We start from the raw sequence: 23590 nt of genomic DNA on the forward strand, positions 1-23590 counted from the left end.
TTTCCATTTTTGTTCACATGCTGCCTTCACTGCGTCACGTTCTATTACCGTTTCATTTTTCCAATGAGAGATGAGTAAATCAGAAATTGTTTTTTGCAGGCCCCCAAAGTCAAAATGCACACATGAATACACAAATGGCTCTAAAACTGAACTACACGTCAATAAAAACATGCAAATAGAGAGAAAAAACTAATTAATATAAAAAATACACATAATGAAAGTAAATTATACAAAATATGACAACTAAAAAACACAAACATGATTCCAAAAACACAAAAACATATTACTCCAAAAACACCCAACACACAAAACGCATACAAAATAAGAGTAACATAGACAAAATGACGTCAAAAAACGCGCAAAAATGACTCCAAAATCACATAATGACAAGAAAATGTCATTAAAAAAAACGTAAAACATACAAAATTAGAACAAAAACATGCAAAATGAGACTAACGTATACAAAATGACTCCAAAAATCCTTGAAGATGACCCCAACAGCACAAAATGACAACAAAAACACACAAAACAACATAGAACACATACAAAACGAGAGCAACATATACAGGAGGACATCAAAAATGACTTCAAAAACTCAAAAATACAACAAACACACAAAACATTCATTAGATATATGACAAAATAGGAGAAAAGTATGAAAAATTCTGACAAAAACATGCAAAATGAGAGTAAAACATAGAAAATGGCAACAAAAACAGCCAGAATGCCTCCAAAAATACTCAGATTACCCCAGAAACACAAAATGACGGCAAAACACACAAAACATAAAACGCGTACAAAATAAGAGTAACAGACAAAATGAAAATTAAAAAAAATGCAAAAATGACTACATAAAATTACATAATGAAAAGAAAGTCATTAAAAAAAACATGAAATATGAGGACAACCACATGCAAAATGAGAGTAACGTATACAAAATGACTCCAAAAATTGTTGAAGATGACCTCAAAAACACAAAATGACGACAAAACACACAAAATGACAAAAACACACAAAACAACATAAAACACATACAAAATGAGAGAAACATATACAGAACTACATGAAAAACAGGCAGAAATGACTTCAAAAATGATCAAAAAATGACTCCCAAAAAATCACAAATACAACAAAACATACAAAGCATCGATTAGAAATAATACAAAATAGGAGAAAAATATGAAAAATTATGGCAAAAACATGCAAAATGAGAGTAAAAAATGACAACAAAAACAGCCAGAATGCCTCCAAAAATACTCAGTTGACCCCAGAAACACAAAATGAGGGCAAAACACACAAAACAGCATTAAAAAAGATACAAAATAACATAGAAATATACAAAATGTATACAAGAACATGCAAAATGAGAGTAAAATGTACAAATTAATTTTTCTAAATGCTGATATGAATGTTGATAATGTGGCCCTCAAATAATTTAAATACTTTTTTTGTGGCCCCTGCTGTGCTAAAAGTTGTCTCTGTTATGGATTAATATTATATTAGTGTTGGGTCAATATTTTTCCTCGTGTTTAAAGTAAAAAGGAAGCTCAGCAGGAAACACTTTACTTTCAATAAAAATCGAATCTGTCAGTTATTAAGTTCACCAGACTTCAAGAAACTTTATAAATATACATTCAGTGCATTTTCTTATATTCCTGTGTTGTCATCGTCACTTTAAGACAATAAACAAGCAGACCAGGTGTGACAGAAGTGGCTCGATGTAGTCACATTCTGTAATCACCTGAAGAAGAGTCGGGTTAACAGATTTAGACTTCTGAAGATGTTTTTATGCACGTTTGTTAAAAGTATTACGTTCACTTTGATGTCTGTGCTCTGCCTCTCTTTAAAATTCAGTTGTCAAGGGAAACGAAAAGATGTATGAACGACTAAAACAAAGAGATTTGGAACATTTGGTTTGGGAAGAAGTTTCCGACAAAAAGTCTGTGTGTTAGTGGTTAGCATTAGCATCGGTGTCGTACAGGAGCCAACTTCAAAGACAAATCGTGTCCCTTTGTTTCTTCCATTTATTTACAATGCTTTCCAGACCATAAATTGCAATGTTTTTTTTTTTTTTGGTCATTTTCCAAGGAATGTAGCATTTTCTCAGAATAATCCACAAATAAGTTGCTCTGGGATATAAGTCAGATGTTAAACTGAATGTTGTGGTTTGGATACTTCATGCTGGCTATCGTATTATTGCCAAAAGTCTAATGTAAACAGGCTTTTACTGAGTTCCCAGCTAAGGGAGAAAATAATGCTTAATAATAATAATCCAACAACTTATACACTAGAAAATACAACACTTTAATGATTTAAGCCTTTTTTATTATTGTAGTTTCCCTCAAATCCTGTGTTAGCATGCTAGCATAGCAAAGATAGCATTTAGAATCAAAATTACAAACACTTTAATTTGATCTCCTTATCCCTCCTTTTACTTTGACTTTAGACACTTAGCAACACTATGAATAACTGGTTATAACTCAATTCACCTTTACCTTCATGCATTACAAATAGTGAAACATTCATTCACACACTTGTGCTCAAATATAGCTTTTTCTGTTTGGCGTAGAGTGTAAAGTTGCCCCCCAACGTTTGTTATCATGTAATGGCAGGTTTCTGTATGGAATCCATAGTGTACACTAAAGACTTTCACATAGCTGTAATTATATGAAATGTTACTTTAATGATTTTTTTTTTATTTACATTTTTGACACTTCACCTAATTTTCAAATTGAATCTCATGCTTAATTTACCAATAATTATTGTTTTTGTTTACAATATTTTAGAGTGATATGGAAGACCATTTCCATCAGTAAAAAACACCAAAAACTAGGAAAAGTAATAGTAATAGTAGTAATAGTAATGATAATAATACATTAAGTCATAATTATGATATATGAGATAATATCTCATATATCATATCATAATTATGAGATACCAAGTCACAATTATGAGATACTATGGCATAATTATGAGATACTATCTCATATATCATAACCATGAGATACTAAGTCATAATTATGATATATGAGATAGTATCTCATATATCATAATTGAGATACTATCTCATATATCATAATTATGAGATACCAAGTCACAATTTCGAGATACTGTGGCATAATTATGAGATAATATCACATATATCATAACCATGAGATACTAAGTCATAATTATGAGTTACTATCTCATATATCATAATTATGAGATACTAAGTCATAATTTTGAGTTACTATCTCATATATCATAATTATGAGATACTAAGTCATAATTTTGAGATACTACCTCATTAATCATAATTATGAGATATCAAGTCACAATTATGAGATACTAAGTCATATTTATGAGATACTATCTCATATATCATAATTATGAGATACTATGTCATAATTTTGAGATATCATCCTATAATTATGTGATAGTATCTCATAAATATGATACTATATTTCTATATGACATGCTGTCTCAAATTCATAAGTATGAGATAATGATACCATCTCATAATTACAGTATACGCTCTCATAACTATAGATACTATCTATATTATATTATGACTTAAGAATATATGAGATACCGTCTCAAAATCTCTCATATTTATAATATACTATCTCATAATTACAATATACTGTATGCTATCTCATCAATATAGGATTTTATATTATGAGATTGTATCTCATAATTATGACTTAGTATCCCATATTTATAAAATAGTATCTCATAATTATGACTTGAGAATGTGTTATCACTATTATTACTACTTTACTTCCATATCAAGATAAACAAAAGTCTGATACAAACATTTGATATTAAAGGAGACAATTTATTGACAGGTCATAAATTCTTGTTGTAAGTGCATTGTTACTAAAACAAATACAGTAATTCAACAATAATCAGTTATTTATAACCTTTTGTCTTACTGTTAATGTAAACTGTGCTCTTACCTTTTCATAAACTTTATGAAACCCTTTTTATTCAGTGCATGTAGTTACACTATAAAGGTAGGAAAAAATCCCAATCTGAAGCACGTTGTTGTTTAGATGATTATCAGAAGTTGTTCTGTGTCGTTCCTCTTTGTCTGTAAAGTTGCTGCCCAGCCACTGCCTCCCTCTGGGACTCTCATAACGCTGCATTCATCACTCATGGCTCCTTGTCCTCTCCATACGGTAGCAGCAGCACACTGCTCTCCCCCTCTGGGAGCGTCTCTAACAAGCATCTGCACACCTGGAGAAAGCGGGGATGGGAGGAGGAAAATGGGGGTATCTGAGGTCACACAAACACCCATGTCTTAGCGCGTCGCTAGAAGTGAAAAGAGAGAGCGACTCGATGCCTGGGCGACCCGCGGCGACAGGACGCCACAGCAGCGTCGCCGTGGCATTTAGAGACGATAGAGAAGAGGAAGTTGCTGCTCACCAGTGAGCACAGACCATTACTGGTGATACTGTGACCTGTTCACCGTCACACAGGAAGAGGTGTGGTGTGTGTAGGCAGAGAACACAGGGCCACAAAGATCAACTAAGATTAATAGCTGCCTTTTCGCTTCACACACCAAGGCTTGTGTTCACAGCTGAATGCAGACTCACACACTCTTTGTGTAGAGAAGAAATAGTTTTCTGGGAAGTAGAAAAAAAAGCTCATGTGAACATACACAGTTTAATGTTTTCACCTGGAGAATGTCATTCAAAATAGTGTTTTTAAGCAATAAGTGACAGATATCAGTCCTTGCATAATCTTTGCTTTAAATATACTTGATTTAAAAAATTAAAACAATTTTAGTTAATTTGGGGACATTTTGTGAAATAATTTGGGGAACACTGCAGATTTTTTGAAAAATTGCAGAATTTTTGAAAAATTGCAGAATTTTTAAAAAATCACAGAATTTTTGACAAATTACAACATTTTTGGGGAAAAAATGAATTTTGGACAAATTGCAGAGTTTTGAAAAAAAAATGCAGACTTTTGGAAAAATTACAGAATTTTTTGAAAAATTGCATCACTCTTAAAAATTGTCCAAATTTCTGAAACATTTCAGAATTTTGGAAACATTTCAGAATTTTGGAAACATTTCAGAATTTTGGAAACATTTCTGAATTTTTGAAACATTGAAAGTTCTTTCAGCAATTTCACTTTTTTGACAAATTACAGAATTTTTGAAAAAATTCCGAAGTTTGGAAACACTGAATTTTTGAAAAATGTCTGAAGTTTTTAAAAAGGTCTGAATTTTTGAAAATATTCTGTATTTTTGAAAAATCTCAGATTTTTTGAAACATTTCAGAATTTCAGAAACATGTATGATTTTTTTTTTTAAAAATTGCAGAACTTTGGTAAAATTGCAGAATTTTGGTTACATTTTATTATTATTTCTGTATGTTTTCTTTAGTTTTTAAATGTATTTTATATATATTTTTTTTAATCCCAGAGCCGTATTAAAATCGGAACTCCAAATAACTTCAGTTAGATTTTGCACTTTCACTTTTGATATACTTATACAATGTCTAATCTATTTTTCAAAAAGATCATAAATATGTTTCTATTCAGGTTACAGCTATATATATATATATATATATATATATATATATATATATATATAATCTTCAAACCAGATTTTTGCAATTTCTTATAGTACCTTTTTTACTTCTTTACTGTTTCTACTATTGAGCAACATTTGAAGTATGATTTATCCTTGCACTCTACATGACTGTTTTTTATAACAGCAAACAGAAAAAGGTGTTTTTCCTCTGTGAATATGGAGAAATATTCACTTTGTCTAAACCTTCTTTAAATATAAGGTTTCTTTTTTAGAACGTGTTATTTTGCAGAACGCTAACTTTGGCCTTTGTAATTGTTGCAGGGCTGTGTTTACTGCAGAGCTCTGTCTGCAGACGGAACGTGTCCTGATTGTCGGCGCCGAAACACAAGAAACGCTGCACGACTGGATCCAGGCGCTGACAAAGGTGGAGCACGTGCAGGAAAAACACTGTTTTTCACTTAAAGTTTACAAAAATGTACTTCTCCTGCACACTCAGTGTCCTCAGCCTTATACACTGCTCCACATTTTTAATAAAAAAAATAGGCTTTTTCATTTTCAATGTTGTCTTTATGACACATTTTCACACTAAAGTTCCAGCGTAGGAAGTTTAACTGTCCGTGATGTAATGCTAGGGGCTTAACAATATCAGCCATGTTCACTAAGGGTGAAAGAAAACATCTATCGCAATATTTAACAGCGCGATTATCGCGTTGATCCAAAAAATGTCCAACATGATTTTTTGAATCATTTTTTTGCAAAAAAAAAATATCGACACGCACTAACATATACATGGCACGTAAACGCCTGATCATTAGGTGTCATTGAACCACATCAGACGTTGTTAAACTACCTCACTCCTTTTTTAGAATCTAAGAACTAGACAGAATCAGAATCTGTTGTAGAAGAAAAAGTTAAACTTTAATGAAAAATGTAATTTGACAGTTTGATGAACATACCACCGGTTTTTAGAATTTGGTAATTGAATTACACTTAACTCTTTACTTGTTGTTGCAAGTTGAAAAAAAAAGGAAAATAATTGTGTTTCATACCATTTTGTACTTGTAAAGGTCAAATTTGTAATTATTGACATTGTGATATATCGCAATGTATACCGTATTGTTTAGTACCGGGATATATTGCATCGTGACGTCCATACGTGAATCGTATGCTGGGAAATAATTGTCGAGAGTCAAATTTCATAAAGATCGGTAAATTACATTAACAATCCGAGATATCTGGATTTTTTTATTTGTCAAACTGATCCAGAATCAGTTTATTGATCCACATTCCCTCCAAAATCTATTGGAATTTTCCATTTCTTGAGGTCCATCTTTGGTCAAAGCAGTGGTTCCCAAACTGGAAGGCAGCGCCCCCCACTCGGGGGATGATGGTGGGGGGGGGGGATTTTTTAACCTGAATAACAGAAAATGTATTTATTTTCTTTGCACTTTATTAATGAAGAGCTTAATTACTGTTCTAAAATGATTAGTTATTCATAGTTATTTCTAAGAGATTCGAAGAAGTCCAAAAAGTCACGCTTTTTTTTGTTTTGTTTTTTTTTACCATTTTTTCTAATTTTATTTATTTTGTCACGATGGGAGCCCCAAGAGTTTTCTTCAGAGTGAAAAACAGAATCAAAAAAATGATCAAAAAGTTCAATCACAAATTGACTGATAACACACAAAACAGCAACAACAACAAAAGACGAATTAGAAGAGAATACGCACTAACTAACTTCAACCAACGCACAAAGCGACAGTAAAAATGCACAAGACGACAACGGGAAGTGCAAAATGAGAGAAAAATACAGAAAACTAAAGAAAACAATAAAAAAAACACCAAAAACACATAATAAATGTGATTGACTTGGCTCACCACTGATTTCAGATTGTTTTTGTGTCTTTGTTAGAAAGAGATAAATTAATTATTTAAACTTTATGGACAATAACAACTTATTTATCTACTATAGCGTATTTTGCCGTTACAATTAAAGAAAACGTTGCACACTATGTGTATGCCGAGGTCGGCCCAAGTGTGATACTAACCTTTGTTTCGGCTTCTCTCCCAGTGCTTCATCCCGTCCAAGGTTGAAGGACTGGTTCAGAAAGACAGTGAACTGATTGGCAGACTTTACTACAAGGAAGGCCACGACCTGTACCACTGGAGACTGGGCTGGTTTATGCTGGAAGCCTCCACCTTGCACTTCAGTTCAGGAGAAGAGGAAGGTGAAGGAGGAGTCCTACAGCTCAAGCAACTACAGGAGCTCAGTAAGGAAGCCTCAGCTATCAAACGTTCCTTTGTTTCTGGCCGTATACGTCTGTGCTGGAGCTCAGACAGGAGGCAGCCCCTCGCTGTCTCTGGCTTTATTATGCTGACCTCTGACACAGGGAAGTCACAAAGTATGATTGCTTTTACACAGTTTCAGACCAGTTGTCTGCTTCCTACGTACTTATTCCTAGCCTTTTTCATAGTGAAAAAAAAAAAATAAACCAAGAGTTCTTCTTAACTAAAACACTGAAGTTTGTCCTTCGATGACTGTATTCTTATCTCGCTTAACAATGAAAAATCAGTTGTAACTTTGGATTATTTTGGATAAAATAGACAGACGTGTCTTTAAATCACTTATCTGCAGTTGAAAATCTAGGGCAAATTCACAATTTTCTTCAAGGTTTTAGTTTTTTTTTTTTTCCTCTGAACATTAAATAACTTCATGCAAAGTATGTTTTCCATGAATCAGGCAGTTTTATACCGAAGGTTCCAAACTTTCTGCTGATCCCAGAGACGTCTGTTCTCAAATGAGTTTTTAATGTTTGTTATAGTGTGTGACAAATAGAGAGTAACCAGGATTATGGCAAAGTGACAAGAGTTCAAGTATAGAATACAGTTCAGTTTACACTTTAGTCAAATAGGCCCCCATTGGCTTTTCTATGAGATATATGGAGAGGCATAAGCAGAGAGAGCGGTCAGGGATCACAGAAGCACAGATGTTGAGATGGCAACAAAAGACAGTGTTTATTTAGACAGAAGAGGAGGAGCTGGGGTGGGGGTGGGGTTACGAGGCGTTTGCAGGCGAAGCGTGCAGAAGTAGGCGTGTTGCCGTGGTTTAAATGCAGCGCTGAGACCAACTCTAACCAATGGGAAGCGGAGAACATGATCAGCTGGATGATTAACTGATTAGGGGGTGGATGCTGTGAGTCATTAACAGCTACTGACAGATAAAGGGGTTGGACTGGACTGACTTTGCCTGAAATAACGCAATGCTAAATTTTTAATTGTGTGTTATGTTATTTGAAAAAGATTAATAATCAAAAAAGTATATATATTACATCAATTATATTATTTTTTATTTTTTACCACTTAGTAGACATTTTAGGCCCCATATTAATTCCAGGCGACACCACATGGGGTCACAACCCCAAGGTTGAAAAACACTGCTTTATACAGTATTTTAGATTTTAGATCTAAACTTATATCTGGATGTCTAGATTTGATCTTTTGGTTTTTCTAACTTGAAAATATTTATGTTTTTCATATCTTCCAAATTCCAAACTTTCATATTCTCTTATTCCTTCAGGTAATTTTTCCACCAAAATGATCCACGAGATTTGTTTTTTTTACCTGCAAATGTGTGATTTTAGACACAGCTAAAGAAGAAGCTAATATTCAGGTTGTTTCACTGATTTGTTGATGGATAAAGCTGGATTTGTGTTAACATTGAGAAGGATCTACTTACAGCCCAACGTGGATCAACTTCCACAAAGTACCGCCCCATCCTTTCACCTGAGGTGCCACAAAGATCTGCAGCATGTTAGTTTTTTTTTTTTTTTTTTTAATTCCCGGCTTTTCCCACCAAACCATATTTGTCACAGCCGGGAAGCTGTTCGTGCCAGAAGGGGTGCGTGTTCTGTCAGAGGAGGGGAGTTCTGTGAAGCATTGAGAGGATCCCTTTAGGAATCACAGACTGTGACATGGGATTAGCTCTTATTTTTTCTGCAGTGACACCGTGGCATAAAAGGTGCGCCTGCGTCGCACTCAGGGGTGAAATGAACACACTTTTTCAATTAAAATCTCTACATGTTTCTCACATGCTTCACTTCAGACGATCAGGAGTGTACTGAGAAGAGGGAGTTCTTGGTTTATGGCCCCAGGCTCATATTTCATGTTTCTGAAACCTTTGTTATTGTTTTTTTTTTTTTTTTTTTTTTTTTTTAATGTGAGATCAAGTCAGAGCTTAAGTTTGAGTTTGATTCTTTGTCGTTTTAGAACTTTCCTCTCTTTTCCCTGTCACTTAGTTCTATAACATGTTGTATAACAGGCTAGTTTCACCCCTTCAACCCTCCTATTTTACTTAGGGTCAATTTGACCCCATTCATTGTTTATTATTCAAAAAATAACAGTTGACTTTGGGTTTTTTTGGGTTATTTTGCTTCGTATTTCATGAATTTTCCTAATTTGATGGGTATAATTGATTTACCCTCATATTTTCCTTGGGGTCAAGTTGACCCCATTAAATGTTTATCATTTAAAAATAATAGTTGACTGTTTTTTTTTTTGCTTCATATTTCATGAATTGTCCTAATTTTATGGGTATAATTGATATACCCTCCTGTTTTCCTTAGGGTCAATTTGACCCCATTCAATGTTTATCATTCAAAAATAATAGATGACTCTGGTTTACTTGCTTAATATTTCATTACGTTTCCTAATTTGATGGGTACAATTGAATAACCCTCCTATTTTCCTTCGGGTCAATTTGACCCCATTCAATGCTTATCATTTGAAAATAATAGTTGACTGTTTTTTTTTTTTTTTTTTTTCCTTTATATTTCATGAATTTTCCTAAATTGATGGGTACAATTGATTATCTCTTATTTTTCTTGGGGTCAATTTGACCCCATTCAATGTTTAATATTAAAAAAATAATAGATGACTGGTTTACTTGCTAAATATTTCATTACTTTTCCTAATTTGATGTGTACAATTGAATAACCCTCCTATTTTCCTTAGGGTCATTTTGACCCCATTCAATATTTATCATTCAAAAAAAATAATAGTTCTTGCTTTATATTTCATGACTTTTCCTAATTTGATGGGTATAATTGATTAACCCTCCTATATTCTTTGGGGTCAATTTGACTTCATAAAAAACAACATTCTCACAAGTTTGTGTATGTGTGACCTACTACTCACACCTGCTAACGTAGAACTGATATTTCATGTTTCACAAATGGGCACATTTTCAAACATTTAAAACTCCTCACACACGACTAAAAACAGACTACGACAAAAAAAAGCCTGCATAACAAAAGGGGATGAGTGAAACATGATAGTGAAAAACCCCAAATATGCTACGTAAAAGAAGATGGTGCCTGACACAAAAACTTGGTCAACGAAATCATTTTCTGGAGGCAAATATGCCTGGGGTCAGATTGACCCCAAGGGTAAAATATGTACTATGTGTAATATTTGTGGATAATAGGAGTGTTTCTAAAACATATATACATAAATAAAGAGGTATATTAAACATCCTCAAAGAACAAGAGCGCCTAGCCCTCAATACGACTTCCCCAGGGCTCAGCTGATGTGCTCCAGAGCAGATTTATCTTTCCGTGATGTCTCGTGTCAAGATATCTACGGCGCAAATAACAAGAACCAAAGTAAAATGAGGAGAAAATGACAGGCAGAGCCAGATAATCATTAACCTGTCACACCTGTCAGCCTGCCAGGTTTAACTTTCCCCAAATGAAAGCTTTTCAAACAAGATAAGCACATTAATGGGAAACTTGTTCACTTCAAATTTCACCTTAGATCGTTCTCGCAGCCGGGGAGTACAGACAACCGTAGAGTCACTGAGAAATAGTAACTAGTTACTAGTTACGTCACTAAAAAAGTAACTAAATTGCTTTACTTATTACATACATAGAAAGTAATGGGTTACTGTCGACATAAAAAAAAAAAAAGTGAATTAAATTTGGACAATTTGTATTGAAATCTCATTAAAATAACCTAAAATTTGCAATTACACATTTCAGAACAGTAATAAAGCTCTTTATTAATAACGTGCAAAGAAAAAAAAAACATTTTCTATTTTTCATTATCAAGGTTCATCATAGCCATTCTAGCGCCCCCATCACCCCGCCTTCCCCCTTGGGCCCCCCCGACATGGTGTTGGGGCGCGCCCCCCAATTTGGGAACCAATGCTATTGTCTGTCAAGCAAGAACCAACATATAGTGCTGTGGTTCCCAAACGTTTTTCTGCTGCACCCACTTAAAAGAACAAAAAGCTTTCAGGGCCACCCCCATCGCGACAAAGTAAAAAAAAAATAAAAAATTATATATATATTTTTTTTTTTTTTAATTTGTCATTAAAATAACATTAAATTTGCAATTACAAAGAGCACATTTTCTAATTTTAATGCTCAAGGTTCATCAAGGCGTCACGCCCCCACCTTGGGGTTTGAGATGGTTAACTTGAAAATTCTTTAGGTTCCTCTTTAAATATCTGAAATGTGATGTGTTCAAAAAGAGCAACCCCTTAATTGAACAACCTCATAGTTGATTTGAGTTTTTCTCTGAGTGTGTATGGATTTCCTGCTCCTACGCTACTTTTCTTATTTTTTCAAGCCTCTAAATTACCCATAGTGCACTGCACATCCACACACATGCAAAAAACCACAGCCCAAGAAAAGCAAACAATCCATCAATGTAAGACTCGGTGGCTCTTTAAAACCACAAAAGCCACTCGTACTCAAAGCCCCACTGAGGTGGAACGGCTGCGAACGAAGATTATTACATTGTATTTAAAAAAGGCCCTCGTTTTCACTTTGAATCGGTCTGATTTTGTGATTAAAATCTCTTTGAGGAAGCAGAGTGCAGGCGGAGAACAAGGCTGCTGACCTCATCCCTCATCACACAGACATTTAAGGTGATATAAAACTCCCACTGAGCCTTTGGACGGATGAAAGACGACTGCAGTGTGTTTGTTCAGCCACGACGCCAAGTGTTTTTTGCACTTGCCCGATAACAACCTTACGACGAGAACAAAAACTATTTATAATCAGATACTTTGGTGCATTCCATTTATCATCTTTTGCTATTTAGCTTTTAACATGTCAGAATTCAGACTTAAATAATGAATGTGCTGATAAACGTTTGCTTCAGCAAAGCTAATAAAACTTTGATGTATGTTTTTTTTTTTTTTTTTTTTTTTTTTAATAATTATTGTTTTTGACAATGTAATAAAGTAAAAAGCTAGTTTGTTGCTGGGTTGTTCTTTGTTTTTTTTTTTTTTTGTTTTTTTTTTTTTGTTTGTTTTGTGCACCAACTACCAAGACAAATTCCTTGTACTGTCCTGAAAACTGTACATTGCCTCCTGTACATATTGCCTCCATATTCTCCCAACAACATATATCTCATGACACGGTAGAGCATTGCGTTGTTTGTGTTGGAAACACAGAAACACGGAGAAAATGACAACAATAACTCAGAACAGCCTCAGTGAGGAGCATCCACAAAGCTAATCCTACCGTTCACTGTAGAAAATATGAACAATTTTCTGACCTTACCTTTGCTGAAGGTCTGGTAGCTCAGGTGTTGGTCTCCCATTTTTTAAAAGCTGTCATTTTTCCTCAAAATAAAGTTTCTCTATCGTCTCTAGCGCTGTCATCCACACTGTAGTGTTATCCTGTAACTTCTAGCTAGAGAACGTAACAGTGGCCACGCTCTATCAATTCACTAATGCACTGTGAAGGTACGTACGGAATTTAGCATAGCACGGTTACGTCCAAAGGCAGCTCTCTCCTTGGGTAAATTGTTTTCATCTTGGAGAACTGACTGCGTATGAGCAAACATAAAAACAAGCTATGGAAACAGCAGAGTAGCCGTGTGCTTTTGGGAGGGGGTGTGGCCTCCTCCTGGCTCCTCCTCCTGCCTTACAGCTGAGTGAGACTGTGCAGCGTCTCTGCCGTACCAGGAAATAGCAATGTTTAGTCATTTAGGCTCTGAAAAGGACAAAATGCTGATACTTTCAAACTTATAGGGACTATAGGCTCAGAAATGGAAAAAATAAATCATTTATAATTATATTATAATTAAAACAAATAATCAAAATATCAATTCACCCTTGGGTAGGCACTGCCTACCTTGCCTACCCTGACTGCACGTCACTGGGCACAATTGATGTTAAAATTGTTCTTTTTCCCACCTAAAATCTGCGGCCCAATTGAGATCAAACTGGTCCATATTTGGCCCCCTGACCTAAAATGAGTTGGACACCCCTGCTTTAGACCGATCATCAAGTGCATTCATGTAATCTGTTAAGTATAAATTTAAGAGTTGGAAAGAAGCGACAATCACCCCACTAATAGTGTGTTAGAATTCTTCTTTTTTAACTCAACTTGACACCCTTTCTCTCCCACCCCCCTCCCCCCCGCCCCAGCTGTTTCCACACACACAGAAGGTGAGGACAAGATCCAAGTTCTGCTGATGGTGGAGAGCGGCAGGTACGTCTTTTAAAAATACACGCGGATAAAAGGCGCGCTAATTGGCGAGAGCTTTTTGTGGTATAGCAACAGCATGCATTATGCAGCATTGTTAGCTTTGATGACGCCTTTTGTCTTTTTAAGTACGAACATGCTTCCACTACTGTAGCCATCGGAGGCAATTAAAGCCTTGCCCAGACTGCCTGGCTCACTTAGAGAGGGACGACGACATGGTTTTAGACTGGCTTTGTGGAGTAACGCCACTTTGTGCTCACTTTAATTGCTATTTTGCGTGTGTCTTTCTAAATCAATGCTTGTAGGATTCCAGCAGAGGTGTAAAGAGTACTGATATATACTACTCAAGTAGAAGTACTGTTATGTGATTGAAATTGGAATCAAGTACAAGTACAAATAGGTCCTACATAAAATACTGAAGTACAAGTAAAAAGTAGCTCAATTAAAAGTACTCAAAGTAAAAGTTACTAGTTACGTTTGTTTTTGGTAATAAATCTTGCCACGGTTCCCTTGCATACAGTAAACAGAGACCAAATCTTGCACCGTCGGAACCTAAATTATCTGTATAAAAATGAAAGGTTTGTCAAAACTTACAATTCTTTTTAAGATAAAATAACACCAGTTATTTCAATTCAAAATAAAAAAAAAATTCTCAGGCTGAAAATTTTGGTACGTTTAATCTGATTTGTCGGCATTTGATTGTTGTCTGGTCATTTTATTTTTTGTAGTTTCACAATGTCCGTTGATTATTTGAAAACCAAAAAATGATCATTTAATCAGTAACGGTTCGGTGGAGAATATAATGGAATTATTTGACTTTTTTTTAAAACGTACTTAAGTACAAGTAAAATGAGCGATTTAGAAATATATTCAAAAAGTACTCGTACAAGTACTCATAAAAGCAACTCAATTACAGTATCGTGAGTACTTGTAATCTGTTGCTTTCACCTCTGGATTCCAGCAGGTTTGCAAAAACAAATATTGTTGACTGACTTTGCTACCATATAGTAATTTAATAACTTAGATTATAAACTATTGGTGTGACTTGATTAAAATGTTGTATATCTAATTAACAGAGACTTTGTCATTAATGAGTTTTGATTAATCTAAATAAATCGCCTAACAATATTTGACACGAGAAGCAACGTTTTTCCAATATAAATGGATTTGTAAATGAGCTTAAACAACAAAATTGTGTTTATTTTGTGATAACATGGTGTGTAATATGTATAAAGAATGTTATGATTGCGTGTTCATAAAGCACAAAACTTAAATGTTAGTTAGTTACAGGTGTATGAATATACTTATGCGCTTTTTATATGTAGTTTTTTTTTTGTTTTTTTTGTAAACTTTCTTAAAACAAATTTGCTTTTGTGTATTCAAATAAAAAAAAAACAGCATTTAGTATAGAACATTCCACAATCAAAGTGTTTTTGGGTTAAAATTTAAAAAAAAGGACTCCTCCGCGGTTCTCCTGTTTTTGGTGTTGTGGTCTGTGCATCAGTATTAAAGGTAAAGCGGGAACTTCATGTAATGAGAATGGTTCCGTGCTGTTTGGAGTGCAAAAATTGTCAGGGTTGGGGTCGATTACATTTTATAATTACATTTATCCATGTTCAATTACAACTCAGTTATGATTACGGTGGACCGGTATTGTTTCCAAATACAATTAAAATTATTATGTTTCTCATTAAAGTCAGTTACATCTAACTACTGAAGTTAAATTACAATTAATCGGCCTTTAATATACAGTATAATCCCATAAAACGTAACCTTCCTCTTGTGTTAGCTTCTGTTAGCAGCTCTTAGGATAACGGGTCATGTGACCCATGTCTTAAATCAGCTGTAAAATACACTACAAAATATTATCCATCATCCAATCTGTTTTTTTTTAACTCTTCTTTACCTTGTTAGCCGCCTTTATTCATGAAAATATTAGTATTAATATTTTTGATGTGGGCGTCTAAGCATTTTTTCTGTCCGTATATGCCTTGGTTTTCAATTATTTAATAAAATATGATCCTCATGAGAACTGACAGGAAGTGGGAAAACTTTATAATTATTAACTAAATATGTGTAAGTGCCAGGTTTGTGTTTAATTAAAATGTAATTGACAGTTTTTATACAATTTCCCTGCCAATTACAAAGTCAATTATCTGAACTCATTTACAATTCAATTACGGTTACAACAGCAACATGTGTGTATTTCTACTTAATATTAACTTTCTAATTACATAATAAATGTAATTATCAATTACATGATGACAATTATAATTGACCCCAGTTGACCAAAATATACTGTATATATATATATATATATTATAAACCCAAGGTGGCGTGTGTTGATTGTTGTTCTTTTTTTCGTTTGTTTTCTGAAATAGAACCGTGTACATCCATGGCTTTAATAAGACGGACTTCACACTGTGGCACTCTGCCATCGCTATGGCGGCCGGCACCGATGGAAAGGCGCTCTGCGACCAACAGCTGACGAGAAACGGCGTTCCCATTATAGTCGACAGCTGCCGGTGGGGGCCTGGCCCCTCTGTTGGTGGCTGGGCCACTGCATAGAGTAAAAGCACATCAAGATGGTGCGGTCGGGCGTGGCGGTGGGTCTCGGGGGGGCTTTGCCGGGGTTTCTCCTTGCGGGGTCTTTCCGGGCTGTGTCGGCCGGGTGGGGCGCGGGGGTGCCTCTCCCCCTTGGGTGTGGCTTGGTGCTTGCTTTGTCTCCTGGTGGCCTTGGGGGCGGGCCCCGCGGTGTGCGGGCCCGGGGCGGCCTGCCTCGCCGGTTTGGGGGGGTGGGTGTGCTGGGGGGGGGGCTGGTGTCCTCACCGGGGTTGGGGCAGGGTTGTTTGGCGCCTCGGGATGATGCTGTTTACTGGGGGGGCGGCGTTAGCTGTTCCGATGGTTGAGGTTGCTTTCGGCCGCCTGGTGGGTATGTCCTGCCATCTGCGGACTGGTGGGTGGGTCCGGGGCATCTTTGGCTGGGGGCTGCTGTCCCGCGCTGGATGTGTGCCGGTGGGGTGCCTCCGTCCCCGCGGTGGGGGTCGCCGGTTGCTCGCGGGCCGGCGGGGGGCGCTGCCCCGTGGCTTGCGCTGTCCGGGGGGCGGCGGGCCCTGGGCTGCTGGCCTTGTGACGTCTGGGGCTGTGCGGTCCTGCTGGGCTGTGGCCGGGACCTGGGCTGGGGTGGGGGGCGCGTCCGGGGGGGCTTGGCCCGGGGGCTTGCCCTTGGGGGGTCCTGGTCCCTGGGGGTACTCCTGGGCCGGGGTGCTTGGCCGGCTGGCCGGGCCGGTCCTGGCGGGGGTCTTCTGGGGCGGGTGGCGCGTGCCGCGCCCTTGCATACCTTCTGGTGTGGCCCCTGCTTGGGCAGTCCCCCGTGAGGCAGAGTGTCGGGGTGGGATTAGGGGGCCACATCCCGGCGGGGCGGTCTGGCTTGGCCTCTGGAGGGGGGCCCTGGCTTTAAAGAACTGAAGCTCGTGGCGCGGGCGGCATCAGCATCTGGGGCGCCCGGGGGGGCTGGGTTGGGGTGCCTGGGGACTGGCGGGGGGACTCCCAGCGGCCCCCCTGGTGCCTTATGCGGCTTGGGGTGTGGTCGTTCGCCCTGGGCGGGTGCTCCTGGTGCTGCATCCATTTCGGGTCCTCCTGGCCTGGGGGTAGGGTCATTCTGGATCTGGGCTCACAGGCGGGTGCCCGCCGGCTGCCTGTTCGGCGTGGATCTGGTAGTCTGATGGGCGTGGCTTTTGGCTCCTCCGCTGGGGTATCGGGCGGGGGGATCTCTGGGCCCTCCCCTCGGGGGGCTGGGCGCGGGGGTGTGGTGGGTGGTGGTGGGGGGTGGGGGGCTGGGGGCCTGGGGGTTGGGGGTTGGAAGTCGGTGGCGTGGTTGTGCGCTTGGTCCTTGGCTCCTTGGGGGCTTTTCGGGTGTGTATGGGGGGGGGCAATGGCAGCCTCTCGGCTTGGGACCTTGGGGGCGTTCGGGGGGCTGCTTGGCCGTGGGGTGGTCGCCGGGGGGCCCCTAGATCTCTCGCTCTTTCTGCTGGCCCGACTGCTTCTTCGGGCCCGGGGGGGGGCTCATGGGTTTTGCAAAGTAGCGGCTCTTGGAAATCAATTTGTCATGGACGCACTGGCCTCGGGCTGTGGGAAAACACTCCTACTGGGCTCAAACCATAGACACGTTGTTCCCAAATACCGTTTTATGTAACTTCCACTCACTTCCTCCTCTGCTTCACAGCCACCACCATTATTCTAAGCCGCACACTGGTCACCAGACTGGCTTGATAACACAACAATAAGCACAATATACACAACCACAATTTCACATCACATCACTTGAAACTTATTGATTATCCCCACACATTCGTTTTTCCTATCTTGTATCCCTCCTCCCTGTTTAACTCCCCCCCCCCCACCCCCCCTCACCTGGTGTAACACTGCCCTCTCTCTTTTACATCCTCCTTTAATAAAGTATTTACCCTTCCCTAGGGAGGGCTGGTGATGGTCACAATTATGCAATGAAATAAACTTTTATTTCATTGCATAATAAAATATGCATTGCTGTTAAAAGATTGCACTTCTTGTAGTGTTAACCTTCAACAGCATGTGCAAACAAGGTGAAAAAAAAAAAAAAAAAAAAAAAAAAAAAAAAAAAAAAAAAAAAAAAAAAAAAAAAAAAAAAAAAAAAAAAAAAATAGTCGACAGCTGCATCGCCTTTGTCACCCAGTATGGTGAGTGACACATTTATCCATGACGCAACGCTCATTAGAAAAGCTTCTTTATTCATAGTATTTGATCCAAACACAGTAGTGGAGCAGCGATTTTAATAGTGAGGGTGTTCTAAGTCTTGGACAACCGTCGACTCCTAATTTATTTTATTAAATTAATTCATCAAAACCATGATGAAGTTGTTATTAGTCAGTGATACTCAACATGTGGTTCTTTATAGCTTACATTTAATTATGATCCTCCAGAACACCTTTTAACCCCATTTTATCTTTTCTTTGGCCATTTTGCAACTTCCTTTGTCCCAGTTTCTTCCAAAAAATATTGACACTTTTTACTTTTTTCAGATTTTAGCAATAAATATCCATATGTGCACGTTCTTATTGACACTTTTACCCAATTTTTGTTGATTCTTTAACCATTTTTTGCCACTTTTCATCCAAATGAGCCACATTTTGCCCAATAAATAACACTTGTTTTCTTTTTCCTTACATTTTGCCTCTTTTTTCTCCACATTTTTGCCCTTTTTCACTATGTTTTCCACATTTGCTCATTTCAGCTACCTTTTACCATTACATACCATCTGTTTCTTTTTTTCTGTCATTCTTGACTGCTTTTGGCCAATTTCAGTCACTTTCCACTCTTTTTTTGCCACATTTTTTCCAGTTTTGAACCATTTTTTGCCACCTGTTGCTCATTTTGTCTTACTTTATTTACACTGTTAAACTCTTTATTTACCTTCTCGTAACGGCGGCGTCGTCAAATGGCTGGCTGTGATTGGCTCGATCACCATTCAATCAACCTAACTGCAACCATTACGTTTTCAACAATGAATCCCTCTGTAAAAAGTGTCTGTTTTCATGACAGTGCGGGTGTTGCATCCCTTGCATGGGTGAGACGCGCCTGGAAAAACGTGACATTTCTGCTTTTTGTGATTTAGAAAAAGAGGCAAAATTTCAGCACTTGTGGAAAGTTTTCCACCTGCTTTTCACCAAACTGTGAAAACACAAATCTTTATTAGGTGCTGTCTATTGCCTTTGATAATGCATGATTAAAAGCCCCCATTGCGACTTAAGCAGCACCATTACCGAGGAATAACTCGTGCTAAAAATGTAAAATGCACAAAAATGATTGTATTCTCTGACGGTAATTTCACATTACACGCTATTTATATGCAATTTCCTTATTGTTACTTTGTTAATTCCTGCGACTAAAAGGACCATTAAAGAGGGTTATACTCTCTTATTTTTGCCTGAAAACGATCATATCTGCACTATGTTTTATCTGTCCCAGGTTTATGCCAGGAGGGGGTTCTACCAGAGTCCAGGGGACTCGAATCGAGTGTCTCTCCTCCTGGAGGAGTTCACCCGTGATGCTCGTAATGTGAAGCTGAGGGAGAAAGAACACCAGGTGGAAGATGTAACAGACACGCTGAAAAGCTTCCTGTCTCAGGCGGAGGATGCTCTGCTGACCAAGGGAGCTCTATCCTTACTGGGTGTCAGCTTTGGGTGCGTGGAATATATAGTCTGTGAATGGGAATAGGAAACAAAGCGTCCAATAAAAGCAAATAACTGGAAATGTTCTGTAAATTGTACAGTTTTAGATTTTGTTTACAATCAGTCAAATTGAGTCAGTTTACCTCATTCTGACCATTAAGGCGTAAAAGGTAGTATGATCGGACTAATTTAAAAAAGTATGTGTATTTCCCTTTGTGGGGTGGTTTTGTGGAACGATCTCGATCAGTGTTCCCAAACAGGGGTACGTGTACCCCTTGGGCACAGGAGCACATTGCAGAGGGTACTCGTAAGTGTTAAACAATAATTTAAAAATAATCACGAAATGTTCCTTGTTCTTTTCAGGCTATATTTTGTTTTTTTTTTTGTTTTTTTTAACAAATTCACCACAATTAATGGTAGTATTGCTCAATAAAATTTATATTTTCTTATAATTTATTTTAAACAGGATTATTTTATGCTGTAGAGGCCATTTTATCACACAATAGGAGACAATAACAAGCTATTTTTTCCTACTGTTGAAGTAATCATGTAAAAATCATTAAATTATATTCATTGTTATAAAATTTGTAGATTAATCCTTATATGGAACCAATGTTCAAGACACATTTAGGGGTTTAGAAAATGTAAAAGCATATGAATCAATGGAGAGGGTGCTGATGGAGAGGGAGTCGCACACATGATTTGACAAAAATGCAAAAAATGGTACATGGGTTGAAAACCACTGAGCTAGATGAAACAATTAAACTAAGTATGTTCTAGTTAACTAAGTTTTAAAAAATGTGCAAAAGATATACTGTATCTTTGAAAAGTACAGAAATGAATAATGAGATTGTAAATCTCACAGATGTTGATGGCGCCTGTTCGTTTTGTTTGGAGTATTTAATTGTATTGCCAATTTAGTTTATTTTATTGGATTTTGCAGTTGTTACTGGTGAAGAATGGAGGGGAGGACTTGACAAGCACAGGCTGCTTCCTATTCCTTGTCGAACCGATCAAATGTATTCTATTGAAATTGAGTTATTTTTTTTGTTTCATAACGATTTCTGTTGAGATTGTTTATTCGTTTTTATACATTTTTTTATTCGTTCGTTCGAAATAAATTAAAAAAAAATGGGATTTTAAAAACCACAGAATTTGGTTAAAAGTTGCAAATTAGAGTGGCCAAAAAACTGACAGAAAAAGTGGTAAAAAGGGTTCAAAGTGTTTAAAACGTAGGAACAATTACTTTAACCTGGTAAATAATGGGCATGACAATGGGCAGTAAAACCCAGAGAGGATATAAACCCACAGAAAAAACAGACAGGGAAACACCAACACTGACAGAAAACCAGTGTACCAGGGGCTTGAGATCCCATTTCCACCATCTATATTTCAGCCTCAGGGAAGAAGAAGAAGAAAACAACAGCCTGCTGTAATTCTGATTTTTTTTTTTTACATTCTGGTCTTGTTTCATTTACATTCTTTTATTTGTGTTCTGGTGTTTTTATTTAACCCAGATGAAAAGGATGTCAATCAGCGGGTAAAGAAGTACATCACCTACATAGAGAGTTTACCAAAGACCAATCAGTCCACGCTTCATGCGCTTGCTGCAACATCTCTACAGGTATGCTAGCAAACTTTATATTCAGATTTGATCTGATTTCATATATATATATATACTAATGATTTTTAAAACGCAAAAGCTTTTGCAGTAGTAGGGGATTGGTTTTCTTTATTCTTAATTTTTCTAAATTCTGTTTCAGCTTTTTTCTATTTTCGTTTTAATTGCTTTCCCTAATGTGACGTAATCAGTGACATTAGACATCCAAAAATCACACATGCTAAAAATGCTTGATAGGGATTAATTAAATTAATCCCCTTCTTTTAATCTCAAATATTACAAACACATTTTACCTTTGGGGTCAATATGACCCTAGGGATATTCGCCTCCAGAAAACAATTTTCAGAAAATCGTTGACCAATTTTTTGTGTCAGACATTTTGTTTATTTGTTGAATACATAAATAAATAACCCATTGATAATGAAACCTTGACCTGTTCGTTAGCGCCACCATCAGGCTAAACTTTTAAATGAGAATTAATTTATCTTGAATAGTTTTCATTCAAATCATCTCAAATTTACTGACAACATTAAATCTTTAAACATCTAATTCTAATTATATGCTGAAATCTGGCAAAGTTTGTTGAGTGTAAGATTTTGTTTTATTTATGACAATAACCACCTGTTGAATGGGAAAAAATATGTTATTTTAAGGTTTTTCAGGAAATTTTCATTCGACATTTTTCGACTGTCAGTTGCAGTTACAGTTCTGCTGATCGCCTTTGATTGTTCCTTTGAAGTTTCACTTGACTTTCCATGTAATAGTTCCAGTGAGATTCATTTTGTCTTCTTTTTGAGTAATATGTTAAGTTGAGGTTTCGTTTATTCAGACAAAGTTTTTCAGGAAATCTTTATCTCCCGACTTGTTTCGACTGTCAACTGCCAGTCTTTGTCAGAGGAGTTCTGCTCATAGCCTTTGATGTTTCCTTTGAAGTTTCACTTGACTTTCTTGCAGGGGAAAAAAATGGTAAAAAAGGTGGGATATTCTCCCAGAAAATTGTGCATTATCAGGTTCAGGTAAATCCTGGATTTCTGTGTTTATGGAAAATCAGAGGCCCTACATATGAAAACGGTTTGAGTATTTGATAAACGTGTTGGATGGTATAGGCGGGGCGTTGTATTATGGTGTGTGTTGTTTGTGTTAAGCATGAGCATTAATATTAAAGAGGAGAGAACAGAGCTGTTGTTTCTACGTATCTTCTCCACATAATTCCTTTTGTTAGTTTCGGAGCTGGTTTTATTTATGGATCCTGTGCATGAGGGTTTTTCACCTTGAATCGCCTTCAGGGTGCTATTTGTCACCTAATGATTAGCCCAACAGGCTTTTAAGTCTCCTAATGAGCTTCTTTGGTCCCTGATGGGCTTTAAATGCTGTTTTAAAATCATAATTAATCTGGTATTCTACAGCCTCCTTTCACTTTCAGAGCACTGTGTAGTATAGAGATAATAAGGTGTCCTTCAGAAAGTGTAGCACAACTAGAATGTTCCGTAGAAAAGAAACCGTGCTCTTGTGTTGTGAATAATTTATATAATTTTATTGTAGTTTTTAGGATGTTTGAATACTTAAAGAAATTAAATAATGTTTAGTTTTTGTTTATTTGCTCTCAGTATTTTTTTTTTACTTGGTAATGCCAAAGAAGTGTATTATTTTTCACATAATATTATTTTTCATATTTAATCATTTGGACATTCTTCAGAAAACATAATTTTTTTCCCTGACCTTTGAAGGCCGTTTTTTAAAT

General features: G+C 37.1%; 1 protein-coding gene across 1 annotated transcript; it reads left to right on the plus strand.

Annotated features, from left to right (window-relative positions):
- The first annotated feature begins 4233 nt into the window (after window positions 1–4233).
- LOC114480819 (arf-GAP with Rho-GAP domain, ANK repeat and PH domain-containing protein 2-like) lies at window positions 4234–20105 on the plus strand. Its single transcript, XM_028475241.1, has 7 exons — window positions 4234–4409; window positions 5846–5948; window positions 7593–7791; window positions 13962–14025; window positions 16401–16527; window positions 18701–18737; window positions 20026–20105. The coding sequence occupies exons 1-7, from the start codon at window positions 4234–4236 to the stop codon at window positions 20103–20105; spliced, it is 786 nt and encodes a 261-aa protein (XP_028331042.1).
- Window positions 20106–23590: the final 3485 nt, after the last annotated feature.

This window comes from Gouania willdenowi, chromosome 18 (assembly GCF_900634775.1).
Source record: "Gouania willdenowi chromosome 18, fGouWil2.1, whole genome shotgun sequence".
Taxonomy (NCBI): domain Eukaryota; kingdom Metazoa; phylum Chordata; class Actinopteri; order Blenniiformes; family Gobiesocidae; genus Gouania; species Gouania willdenowi.